The 13,496-nt window shown below is 33.5% G+C and overlaps 1 protein-coding gene across 1 annotated transcript; it reads left to right on the top strand.

Moving 5' to 3' along the window:
* The first annotated feature begins 145 nt into the window (after positions 1 to 145).
* On the top strand, positions 146 to 9,200 carry LOC145643177 (PHD finger protein Alfin1-like). Its single transcript, XM_081694334.1, has 5 exons — positions 146 to 578; positions 702 to 734; positions 5,271 to 5,499; positions 8,319 to 8,445; positions 8,532 to 9,200. Exons 1-5 carry the CDS (start codon positions 482 to 484, stop codon positions 8,808 to 8,810), a joined length of 765 nt encoding a protein of 254 aa, XP_081550460.1. The 5' UTR covers positions 146 to 481; the 3' UTR covers positions 8,811 to 9,200.
* Positions 9,201 to 13,496: the final 4,296 nt, after the last annotated feature.

The following is a 13,496-nucleotide window of genomic DNA, read 5'->3' as shown; positions in this document are numbered from 1 at the left end:
AAACAACATGATTGTTATTACCTTACGAAAACGACATTATTATTGTTAATAAAATTGACATTATTTTTATTACCTTATGAACCTAAAATAAACGAGAAAGAAGGTGGTTTATTATTCCCCCTTCAAATAAAAGTCTGCTCTTCTTAGAGTCCTTGACAAACAAAAACTGCTCAAATAATTTCAATTTAAACCCCAAAAACAAGCAGAGTGAGAAGGGGAAGAAGAGGGGAGAGAAGCCCTTAAAACCCTAATTCAATTCTCTCTCCATCATTCTCAACCTCTCGTTTTCAATTGATTTGTGCATTTTCTTCTCCTAAACCCTAATTTAACTGTTCTTCATCTTAATTTCTTCACCATCAACTTCAATTCCATCAAATTGACGTTACAATTTGCTTCGACTCCATAAATTATTTGAAATTACAGTCGCTAATTCACAAAATACTTCAAATTAAGGTTTCAGAAGAAGCTTAAAAATAGATTAATGGAAGGATTGCCGCAGAACACACCAAGAACGGTGGAGGAAGTTTTCAACGATTTCAAAGGAAGACGCGCTGGTTTGATCAAGGCGCTCACCTCTGGTCTAATTCTCTCTTCTACATTTAATCTCTCTATATTTGACATCTTTTATAGTATAATTTCTTTGTTTTGATAATTAATTATAATTGTTTTTTTTTTTTTTTTTTTAATTTTTAAATTTTCAGACGTTGACAAATTTTATCAGCAATGCGATCCTGGTAAGCCGGTTTACTCACTCTAACGTTTGCGCTTTATAATTCTTTTTTTTTTTTTTTTTATTTATTAATATTTAATATATTATAAGATTCAATTTTTAATTTTTGTTTGTATAATAAGGCAGTTGGACTCTCTACTTTACTTGATTTCGTGTTCTGGTTCTGAATTGTTGTTGCTTAATGTCAGGAAGGCATTTTTGTGAAGTTTTTATTGAGTTTTTGCTCAAAATTTACGCTCTAAATACACTCTCTCAGTGTTTAAAATTTTCGCTCTAAATATACTCCCTCAGTGTTTAAAATTTTCGCTCTAAATATACTCCCTCCATGTTTAAAATTCCTTTGTGTTTAAAATATACGCTCAGAAATATACTAACCTTCCTTAAACAACGTGAGAGTCGAAACGTTTTATTTATTTAAACTCGGAAGGACTACATTATTATGAAGTAGTTGTCTGACAGTGATATTTATGTGTTACTGGATCATCATGTCTACGGTCTTGAGACCAATTAGGATAAGTAACAAAAGCAGTGTTAATTTGTTAATTAATTATAACTGCCGACTTCGTTACAGACTAATATATACTTAAGTAGATATCCTGACCTTCCACAGCTTGCAAAATGTGTGTTTCTGTTCACTTTAGTTGGCAACTTGGCATACACAGAGTCTCAAGTGGTTTATTTCTGAAATTGGTGTCTCGAGTGTTGTCATGTATTTGTGTAATTTGTATAAAAATTGAGATTATCCATTATAATTAGTTCATTGGTATCTAGGCTTCTTGAGATCATTGTTTTTTTTGTCCACTTTCATTCTTGCTTATATTTTATCTACAGTGATGGATGTCTTAATTTCTGGATAGTTCTTGAAAAAAAAAACTGGCATTGAACGTGATTTTTGCATTGAATTGAAAGAGGTGTAGCGAATGTTTGTTGGTGAAGGAGAGTGGCAGAGAGAAATCAATGCTCATCATGTGATATGAATTTGTTGCTGCTTGCCAGGCTTTATTTTGGCTGCCTCCAACAGCTTAGTTGATTGGCAAGTGTTATCGAACATTACATGCAACTTCAATTGGTCAATTCATGAAGAGTCAAGGAGTTTATCATGTTGAATAGTAGCTGCTAATATTTTTTTTAGCACTGGTCTAGTTAATATCCATATTCATTAATTTAGTCTACATTAAAAAAAAAAATGTCTATCCATTTAACCACATCGTTGGCTAAGGTTTGCTTTGAACTAGACCTGCCAAATGGGTTGGTCAAGTTAGATTAGAATAAAATATTTGGGTTTGGCTTGAACACTTATCAAGGCAATAAAAAATAGTACGATATTGGTTTGACTCAATGGTTTAAGGGATTTGAATGTGCTAATCCTTTAATCGTATATTTGGTCATACTACTTCTGTTCTCGAAAATTCGATTCATTTATTGTAGATTCTTGCCTCTAGGAATACATGAAAAAAGTGATTGGGTGTAAGAAAACAACTAATTAAATAAAGAGAGATGGTTTAAAAAATGGGTGGGTGTAACTGAATAAGAAAAGTATGGATAAATAAGATAAAAAGTATAAAAAAATGTTTAATTATTGAGTGGTAGGAAGGGTGCACCAGGATAAGAGATATTCCAAAGAAGAATGAAGTAGACGTGAGTTAAACTTTTTGAAAGAACTCAAAATTGTAAAGTAAGTTGAACTTTCTACTTTCTAGAATAAGGGATAATAAAATGTAAACACTGTAAGCCAGATATACCAAGTTTCAATGATTATGTTGACAATTATGACCAAATTAAAATATACCATCTACATTCAACACAAACCACTATTAAAACCGACTATCCATTTAGCTAATTGTAATTTTATTAATATATACTCCCTCTTTTGGTGTTTAAATATTGCAACAATAAGGATTTAAACACATCTCAATGCACAAATTGAATCTTAAACATCTATAAATATCCACAAGTAAATTTTATAAGAATTAGATATTATGAAACTATTAATTGAGACGATTCGAACAGGATCCCACATAATCACAATAAATTATCAAATGATGCTGGGTGAATGTTCAATAACTCAATTGTTGCAATAATTGAACTCAAGATGAGTTTAATGTAATGGTTTTCAGGTTAGTTAGGTAAAAATAGGTTTTTTGGGTTGGATAGATTTGAGTCAAAATATTTAATGCAATGTTTTTGGGTTTGTTGTGGGTCTAGTGGATTCAGGGATAGCATGTGCAGTCCCAAATCCCACCCCCACCCCTCCCCCCCCTAAAATAATTATGAAATTCGAATTTTACTAAGAAAACCAAATGTTTTAATTGTATAAATTGTTTGTTGGCTAATAGCTGGCACTAGTCTTGTGTTGGAATTTGTATTCCTTTTCTTTCCATGATTCATTATGGAGTTACCTTTTCAATTTTTGTTCTTTTCATTCCCCCCCTTTTTTTTCCTAAAGATTAAGATTCAATTGTTTGGTTTTCATCATTTGTTTTGTACTATTCTTTTCCAATGTGAGAAAATGATACCATTTCCCTCTTTGTTAGACCTGTGATTGTTAATGCTAATGCGTATTTGTCACTCCATATATGTCTAGGTATAAACATTTTGGTTACACATTATTATTTTTAATTTTTTTTTTCTATGTATGTGAGGTGTCGTTAAGTTATTTGAAAATTTATCCACACAAATTAATCATCCATAGAATTTTATTTTATTTTATTTTTATTTTATTTATTTTAAAAGGTTTGAATCATTCTTATATTTTGAAAATTTGTGTTTCACTGTTTTCATGGACAATTCTACATCTTGCCTTTTTATTTCTTGTATCATAGGTTCGCTATATTACTCATTACTGCTATCCCTACACCTCATAATCCTATATTATCAGGTTTAGGGTTTGGGTTAAGTTGAATTTTTACAGGTCTATGTGGATCACCTTGTTGATTTTGCAAGTTTCTCAATAGCACAGGAAATTATAGCATATTGATCTGTAGACCATACCTTGTTCAACCATGATTAGTGTTTTTGGTTGATGCTTCACAAATTTCTTGTTAGAGGTTCTTGTGTCTTTGAATTTTGTATGGATGGCATTTTTGCTTGCAAATATTTTCTTCTACAATAGCTTGTTCACTTGTGAGCATAGAATGCTGGTCTTTTTTACATTTTGTGGTATTGAATGGGGGCAGTTGAAGTGCCTTTTTTTCTTTTTTGTGGGTGGAGTGGGATATATGTACTGTGTTAGTTTGTTAGAGATGGATGATTAAGGTGCAAGCAAAGTATATATTCCATTTCTTATAAAATATTGATAAATTTTATTATGATTGTGTTTGAACCATCAACATATGGCATATTGTTCTTTTTGAGAATGAAAGATTTACTATGTCCTTAATTTGAAGAATTTAGTGAATAAATTATTGTGTGTATGTGTTGGAAGAGGTTTTGGGGGGGGGGGGGGGAGAGGGGAAGGAAATTTGTTGGGTAGTTATATAGTAGTGTTCCATGTAAGAGTCTGCCCACATTTTTTAAAAAATAATTAAGTAATGATCTGGTTGTAGTGCTGAAACAGTGAAATGTGTCGGTCATTTTGGGTATGACTTGCTAATGACATTCAATGCTGTATTCTTTTTCTAATGCTGTAGTAACTCATGGGATAAAGACCTCATGTCATAAATGTTTTTATTAAAGTTGCAGAGTTCTTGAATTGAAAGATTTAATGCTAATTCAAGGAAGATATTACTGATAAACTGCTTTAATACAAAATTTAAAAAAGTGAGCTTTGATTGGGGTTTACTTTGAATCAGACAAGTGGTCTGTGCTAGATGGTCAATAATTAACCCAGTTATAAATAACCCCTTTTTCCCTAGATATTAGGCCACTTTTCCACATATGGGCTCCCTAGAGGATAGGTCACTTTCTTATGTAGCTATTATAGGTCAAATTTAAATCTTCTGATGTTATCCTTGGCCCTTAGTTGAATCCCAAATGTAAAAAAATTATGTATGTGAGGCATCATTAAGTTATTTTAACATTTACTAAACACAGCTACATGGGAAGATGATGCATGGTTTGAAAGGCAGTAAGGACAAGTAGTTTACATGCTTTGTACTTTTTACTTCAGGCTTTAGTATGTACATTTCTTTTTTCTTTTGTTTGTTTTTGGATGGGAGATTTTTTTTTTTTTTTTTTTTTTGTGTTGGGGGGGGGGGGGGGGGATGAACAAGAACATATGTTCTCAGTTGATTGTGTCTCTATCGTTATATTCTAGCCATTATAGCTTGTATTTCTTCTGGTTAGGCCACTGGATTTGATCCTACAAGTTTTAAGGCTAAAATGGTTGCAAGAAGCCTTCATGGTAATTTTGATTGCTACACTTTTGATATCCCTCATATGCTTTTCTGTTGGATGTTTTTTAATATTTAATATCAAAGAAGCTCAGTAAGCTATCACCTTTTATCTTGATTGATGTACTTGGGATGCGTTTTTTACTTAATGATATCATTTATTCACCTGTTGTGTTTACCTGAAAGGCATTGTTGTTTTTGACTTGCAGAGAAGGAGAACTTGTGTTTGTATGGACTTCCAAATGAAACATGGGAAGTCAATCTACCTGTGGAAGAGGTACCTCCCGAGCTTCCTGAGCCAGCACTAGGTATTAATTTCGCTAGGGATGGCATGCAGGAAAAGGATTGGTTATCATTGGTTGCTGTTCACAGTGATTCATGGCTACTTGCTGTAGCCTTTTATTTTGGTGCTCGCTTTGGTTTCACCAAGAATGAAAGGTAGTTTTTATCTAATTTAATTTACTTGGAATTTTATGATTTGATGTGAAAGAGATTGACTTGATAAAATCAGGCTTCATTTTTCTTTTTGTCTGTTTATTTTTTAACTCCATAGATCATCTTTAGACCATTTGACTTGTCAACTAGAACATAAAATGTTCCTAATTTTTTTATTGGGTTCAATTAGTTAATTTCAGTATCTTATATTCTTAATTAATGGGTCATGATAAGAGCTATTATTAGTTTCCACTGAGTCAAGCAAGCTACAAGTGTGAGTGCCTTTGCAACAGAATGGAAGGAGCTGTAATCTTATCTCGGCAACACTTCCAGGTTTATCTCTATGTCATTTCCAACTCTGGCTGTCACCCTATTCTATAGGATACTGAAAGTGACATTTACAGTGTGTTTGGAAAAGAAGGGGAGGGAGGAGAAGGGGTGGGAGGGGAAGGGGAGGGGAGGGAAGAATGAAGAGTTTTCCTTCCAAATCTATCCCTTGTTGGAGAGATCAATTTGTTGCAATTTGATCCCACCATTTCTTTTCCCTCCAATTCTCTCCCATCCTCATTTGTTATCCAAATGAGAGATTATCTATCCCTTAATTTCTCTTCCCTTCCTCTCCCTCTATTTCCTTCAATCCAAACAAAGTGTTAAGGATAGTGATGTTAGTGGCGCAGATAAGTGGAGATCCTTGCAGCATCCCCTCCATTTAGGTGGGTAAGGGTGAATATTTGGTGGGTGATGGGGGTAAAAATTTTACCTGCCATGGGTAGAGGGGCGGGTGTGGGTTTTAGGGTGAAACCGTCCCATACCTAACCCATATTGCCTCGTACCCGCCTTTTTAAAGACTACTAGTTATATGTGTATACCTTATTCTATATAAATTAAAAATATTCTTATAAATACTAAAATTAAATACAAGTATAAAAATAAGGCCCTATTTTCTTCACCTTACTTTTATTGAATTGTAATTATTGTTGCTGAACTGGAATTATTTTTATTTGATTTAGATTATTGTTGCTCAACACAAATTGTTTTTTCTAGAATTACATTATATTTTGCTGGACTTAACTTATTTTTACTGATTCTTTATTGTATTTGATCTTTAAAGTTACTGACTTTTACAGATTATAAGTTTAAAGTAATTTAACGGAAATATTTGTTGAATTGAACGTAAATATTTTAGCTATTGTTTGAATAGGATCAAGTGAAAAGGGCCCAAGTCAATATACTTCAACTATATTATTAAATTATGTTTATACTTTGACTTAATTATATGTGTTGAGTTTATAACTTGGTATGTGTATTTACGGTGGATAAAGTAGGTGGAAGGATTGGTAAGGTGGGTATAGGCCAGGGTGGATAGTCAAATGGGTGGTGTGGCAGGGATAAATTTTGTACCTGCCTTAGTTTTGAAAAGTGCTCCTTAAGCGTGCCTAGGCACAAGGCATATTGAGTTGCAATGGTTGGCACCATAGCGTTGTGAAGCGCAGACTGACAAAAGTTGTGTGTCTATGCGCTTGTTTCTAGGCTGCTGCTTGCGCCTTATGTTGTAAGGCGTTAATGGCTAATGTGTATGAGAAGAAGAAGAAAAATTGCATCAAACTGGAAGTAGGGGGAATTCTTTTTATTAATAACATCTCTTTTTTATTTATTATTTTTTTTATTTGGTGGGGAGGGTGGGGTCAGGCAAGGGAGTGGGAGTGGAAGGGTTAGTCCAATTCATGGTCTTGTGCATACTGCTATGATAGTCCAGCTTTGATGTGAAGACTGACTGGAAATTTCCGAAGTTTAGATGTTAGCAAGGACTGTCTATTTATTTAGCTGAGGCTATATGGTCAACTGGAAGTGGAAATTGATGGTCAGCTTTGGGCTGCCTAGTATGGAGAAAGGATTACCTGATATCAGTCTCTGCCTTCTGGTCTTTCAGCGTTACTTCTGTCACAGAAGTTCTGGGGACTGATGCAAATAGGATATTCTTTGTACTTCCATTATGCCTTAATTGTTATCCCCTCCGTTTTTGAATACTTGCAGTAACTATTCATGCATTTGACCACATTAATTTACTACTCTTAAGGTAATATATAAAAAAGTGTTAATGTTTAATTCAAAGTATGTTTTTGTTGGATAATCCTCAATGAAAAGTTTTCAAATTTAAAATTTGTATAATCTTTTTTTTTTTTTTTTTTTTTTTTTTTTTTTTTTTTTTTTTTTTTTTTTTTTGTCATACGTAATTTCATTTATGTAGGGTCAAACTTGTGAACTAATAAATGTGCAAGTCACACTGTAGCAAGCATTATAAATGGAGGGATTCCATACTTTTGTTGTCTGACATGTTTCTTGCTATTTTACGGACAGACAATTACTTTGGGTTTGGTTTGATTTGGCCTAGGATTTGTTCTTCAATTAAAACTCACTAATCAGAACTTATGTCAACTAAATTGAAATCAGTCTGAATTTAATATTGTTGTTTATTGACATGCGGTAGCTCCAATAAAAACTAACTGAAACTTCACTGATTTTTTTTTTGAACAAGATTAAGTTTATCTTTGTATGGTGAAAGAATTAATCCATGTTCTGTATCAGGCAGCATTAGTATCTTGATTATTGATGAGACAATATATATATATATATATATATATATTGATGAGACAATATATATATATATATATATATATATTCTCTGTTTTTTATTACATGCAACAAGTTGATGTTAATATAATAAATTCATCTAAAGTTAACTTGTTGAATGTATTGAGAAACAGAGGAAGTATATTTGGGGTTTGTTTGTAGATTTAATCTGTTGCGGGATTTGGTAACAGGAAGAAGCTATTTCAGATGATAAATGATTTGCCAACTGTCTTTGAAATTCTGAACGGAAATGCTAAGCAACCAAAGGATCATTCTGGTCCTCATAACAGCAGCAGCAAGAATAAATCTGGTGGAAAGGTTGCAATTTATTTCTTGTCAATTTAATTGAAAAACTTGCAGGATACATTGTACTCTAAAATAACTTCTCTTGCTTTCAATTCTAGCCTGCACGACAGCCCGAGAACCACATTAAGCCTGTGAAAATGCCTACACCACCGAAGGAAGTTGAGAGCGGCGGGGAAGAAGAAGAGGAAGATGATGAACAGGGAGCAACCCTGTGTGGAGCATGTGGCGACAACTATGCTTCTGATGAATTTTGGATTTGCTGTGATGTTTGTGAAAAGTGGTTCCATGGTAAATGTGTAAGAATCACACCTGCTAAAGCTGAGCATATCAAGCAGTACAAGTGCCCTGGCTGCAGTAGCAAGAGAGCTCGTGTTTGAGAACTTCTATTAGGAAGAAGCAACTAGCCGAGCAAATTGGTCAATTCAAGGTTTGGTACAGCTTCATTGATCGAATCAAAAGTCACAATCTTGTAGACTTATTTTCCATTTGCTGTTAAGAACAGGCAGGTCAGCAGCAACCTATTTGATTGAGTGAAATTAGGTTTATGTTTCTGGATGAATTATGAATTTGTTTGACTTTTTAATTTTAAATTTCTTGAATTGTTAGGAATTGTTTCCATTTATGGATTGCTGGCAAGTTGACTCGCAACAGTTCATGTGTTATGTTTAATGCCCAGTTTTTTTTTATTTCTTTTATTTTTTTATTTTAAAAAAAGGTTGTCTGCTGTGTCTTCGTCTTTCTCTCATCAATTATTTTTCTTAACTCTGTTTGTCTTTCTCATATGCTGGTATATTTTTGTGATCCAAGGATTGGTCAATTTTAGTATATACTATCTCCGTTAATAGTTATGTGCTACTTTTGCCATTTTTGTCCGCTAAGCATTATGTGTAACAAAAAAATTTCTTTCTGTTTTAGTAAAAAAAAAAACTAGTCAAATGTCAATTTTACCTTCATTAAAAAATTTAAAACACAATTTACTAATTATAATCAGATTTAATAAATTACTAATTTCTCACATGGTGTTCACCACAACCAACCCAATCTAATTCATAAATTCTTAATCTTCAACTCAAGAAATCTAAAGCCATCTACCTTCATCTTCATTCATGTACATCTTCATCTTCCCTCATATTTTCTCTCTCCTCTTTCAATATCATTATTTCTCTTCATCTTTTGTAGATCTTTTTTCTCTCTCTTCAACTTTCAAAAAATTTGTAGTGGGTTTCATGGATTTGAGATCTTCTTTCTCTTTCTTCAACTTTCAAGAACTTTAATTCGTGATGGGTTTGTGGGATTTTCTCGGTTTTTCGTCGGATCCGGGTTTTGTTTTTGTGGGGGTGGGTTTTTCTGGGTTTTGATTTTCGTTGGGGGTGAGATTTTTGGTTTTTGGTTTTCGTGGGGGTGGGTTTTTCTGGGTTTTGATTTTCGTGGGGTGGGTTTTTCTGGGATTTAATTTTCGTGGGGGTGGGATTTTCTAGGTGTTGTCTTCCGTTGGTAGTGGTGGTGGTTATGTGGGGGTAGGTAGTGGTGGTAATTTCATGAGGGTTGGTAGTGGTGGTGGTTTCGTGGGGTTGGTAGTGGAGTTGGTTTCGCGGGTTGTTGAAGGCGGTGGTGGTCTTGGTGAAGGCGGTGTTGGTGGTGTTAGACTGTTGACTGGTCTTGGTGGTAGCAATGTGTGGTGTGGTGTTTACTGGTATTGGTGGTGGCAGTGGATGGTGTTGGCTGGTCTTGGTGGTGGCAGTGGGTGGTGTTGGCTGGTCTTGGTGGTGACAGTGGGTGGTTGATTAATTATCCAAACATTCTCTCTCCACTTTAATTACATACCCCTAAAATACATTAATTACCATTATCAAATTTTGCATCGTGAACCGTAAAGTCCCCTAAAGTTGCACAAAACTATTAACAGAGGTAGTATATGACATTTTTAGCTGCTTGGTCTTGATACTGTAACACCCCAATAATTCTCTCTTTAAACCTGTGAGGACCCTGAACAATAGTCAAGAGAATTACTGGCGTGCTAACGCCACGTGTTCAAACGTTAAGGTTTTATCAGAAAATAGCAGCGGAAAAACTAACTCAATTATAAATAAGTTTCAAAACCAATAACCAAAACCAAATTAAATGATACAAGCTGGAACCATTAAGGCCCTTATTCAAAACCCAACAAAAGTAATAAATAAATAAAACCAGAGTTTAAATAAATTCAAACTTATGAAAAGAAATAAACTGCGAATAATAACCAACTCTCAACTCAAAATCCCACAACCTGATGCGAGTGCTGCATGTGTAAGAACCTGTGGTTAATCTGCTCCCTAATATTACAAGTGTAAAAATTGGATCGTCACAGGGTCATTGAAAGGCGAAGGCCATGACCAAAGAAAGACACACACAAAAGCACGTAATCAGCAAAGCTGAGTACATACAAGCTGCGAAATAAATTAAGAAATACCTAACATGCTACTAATAATCAAGCATAAGCATCATTAAATTATAGACTCAGCACATGACTCAACCATCAAATTTATTAAGACTTCGCTAGTTAATATTAAGTAACTCATTTATTTTTTTCATTGGATTTAGCAATAGACAAGGTTGTCCAACCCATGTCCCATTTGGAACATCAATAAAAGAAAAACCCCATGCCTCCTTTTGAAAACATCAATATACATCCAACGACCACGGGCGCGACTCCGTGACCATAGTTAGTATGAGATCTCACCTAACTCCTAGTTTTAAAAAATATTTAAAATAGAGACTCGTAGATCAAACGGCCTCGAGAAAAGTGCACGGCTAATACCCCGTGTACCCCAACCCCTGATTGTCATTACTCCAGATGTGCACCAATCCAGAATTTTATTGCTCATCCATCTTGCACTTTACGTGATTTACAGGTTTAGACTTGGTGATGACTCATATGCAATCAATACAATCAATCCAATATCAATTCAATCAAATAAAACAACTTTCCAATTTCAATTCTTGATTAGTGACAAGCAACATTTATTATTTATTCCCTTAACTACCTCGTGTATAAACACCTTGAGTGCATAAAGCACCCCAAAACCTTAACCTCGTCTTATAAGACTTGAATTCTTCCTTTACTCATCCTATTTACATAATCATGAATGAGTAATAAATTAACTATTACACCAATCACATATCTTTGCCTCTAAGCGCACCATGCATAATTAGAGCACAAATAATATTTGCAATATAAAATAGTGCACGTCATACGAAATTCACAATGTATAACCAAACAATTTAACTAGTCATCCCTATACATGATACTAAGTTCTCGATCCGTCCTTAAACATGCACCTAAAAGCAAGGTTTCGTAACTCGTATGTACCTTGAATAAACGAATTGGTATGCCACTTTACTATCTAGAAATCACCTTCAATAAACTCCTCTCCTAAACCAAACAACAACATCTCAATTTACAGCAATACTAACTTACTTTTAAAACCTTCAAAATCCAATTAATAAACAACATTAAACCTTCCCTTTAATTAAAATCAAAAGTTTATTTATAGTTCTTTAAATTTCCTTCATGAAAATCTTAAAATACACCTTTTTTCATAAAATTACAGCAAGTTTAAAACTTTATAAAAATCTGAAAATTATTTTAAAATACTTAATTAATCTCTCTTTTAATGGGTAATCAAACCCCTTTCATTAAAATCACAACACTACTTCTTTAAATAAAATTCCAACAATATATATTTGATTAAAACTCCTTAAAACTTCCTTTAAAACATGTTTTTATACTTAATTAATCATTAGAAATGCAATGGGAACAAAAGCCCCAATTGTAATTAGTCATAAGAACCCTAAAACCTCAATTTCAATAAATTAAAACCCTAGGTTTTATAATTACAAAATCTGAAAATTTACAACACAATTATAAATCTGAAATTATAAGTTTAAAACATCAAAAACATGATTTTGATACTAAAAATATAAACTTTATACTATAAAATCAAAACATAAACCAAAATTAATAATTTAAGCAAAATAAGAAAATCAAAGGGAAGCGAGAAGGGAGCAGCCACGAGTGGTGCTGCTGGCGGCTGGTCGGTCGCCGGCTGACTGGTGGTCGGCGTCAGGTGGGCGGCGCTGGCGGCGGCAAGCAGCGCCGGTGGTGAACAGTAGCAGTGGTAGCAGCGTGAAGGAGAAATAAGGGGAAAGAAAGAAAGGAAAAATAAAAAAGAAAAGGAAAAAAAAGAGAAGGAAAAGTAAAAATAAAAATAAAAATAAAATAAGGGAGAAAGAAAATAAGACTAACCTTTTTGTGTGGGAAAAATTTGGGGATTTATGAAGTATTTATAGGAGAGAGTGTTGTAGGGTAAGTAGGAAGATTGGACTCATAAAATAATGGGTCAACTAAAAAAATAAAATGGACTAGGCTTTGCTTATTTGGACATAAATTGTAGAATAAAGGTGATAAAATAATTTTTGACCCAAATTAATAATTTGAAACTTTTGAAATCAATTTTCGGGAAAAATACAAATAAATATTATAAATAAATATAATTTCATTTATAATATATTTAAAAATACGGGGGATTACAATCTACCCCTCTTAAAAGAAGTTTTGCCCTCGAAACTTAACTTGAAAACCATAAATTTTCCAAAACCATTCAAACTTTTGTGTTTTGTAATCCTGTAAATTGCTTGATCCTCAACATGCACACTCAACAAACTAAAATTTATGCTTAATAAACTCGTACTTGGCCAAAGTTTACATACTTTATTTGCATGTAAATACAATAATAGTGCATATTAATAAGCAAAATCATGCAACCTCAAGCAATAAATAGCATAATTGAGGTAAAAAGCGTGAAATTACATCGCATTCTACCCCCCTTAAAAGAAAAGAGTTACGCCCCCGTAACTCACCTCAATAAATAACATCACCAAGCATTTCATTATAATTACGTAGGTTGTAGTTCTCCTCTCAATCATCTCCCAATCCTCTACGAAACACTCGTAGTTTAACTCACGTATTCACACTTTAATACTTATTAACTAGCTCACTAGTGCTCTTTTAATTTCCCAATTAA

Source organism: Chenopodium album, chromosome 1, assembly GCF_948465745.1.
Source record: "Chenopodium album chromosome 1, dcCheAlbu1.1, whole genome shotgun sequence".
Taxonomy (NCBI): Eukaryota; Viridiplantae; Streptophyta; class Magnoliopsida; order Caryophyllales; family Amaranthaceae; genus Chenopodium; species Chenopodium album.
The sequence above is the reverse complement of the archived record's forward strand: the minus strand, read 5'-3'. Positions and strand labels throughout refer to the sequence as shown.

Bases quoted from the DNA above. Each gene is read 5' to 3' on its own strand.
- LOC145643177 (XM_081694334.1), top strand. From the start codon at position 482: ATGGAAGGATTGCCGCAGAACACACCAAGAACGGTGGAGGAAGTTTTC. The intron at 735-5,270 runs GTAAGCCGGTTT...TTTGACTTGCAG, and splicing joins TTATCAGCAATGCGATCCTG to AGAAGGAGAACTTGTGTTTG. The intron at 5,500-8,318 runs GTAGTTTTTATC...ATTTGGTAACAG, and splicing joins GGTTTCACCAAGAATGAAAG to GAAGAAGCTATTTCAGATGA.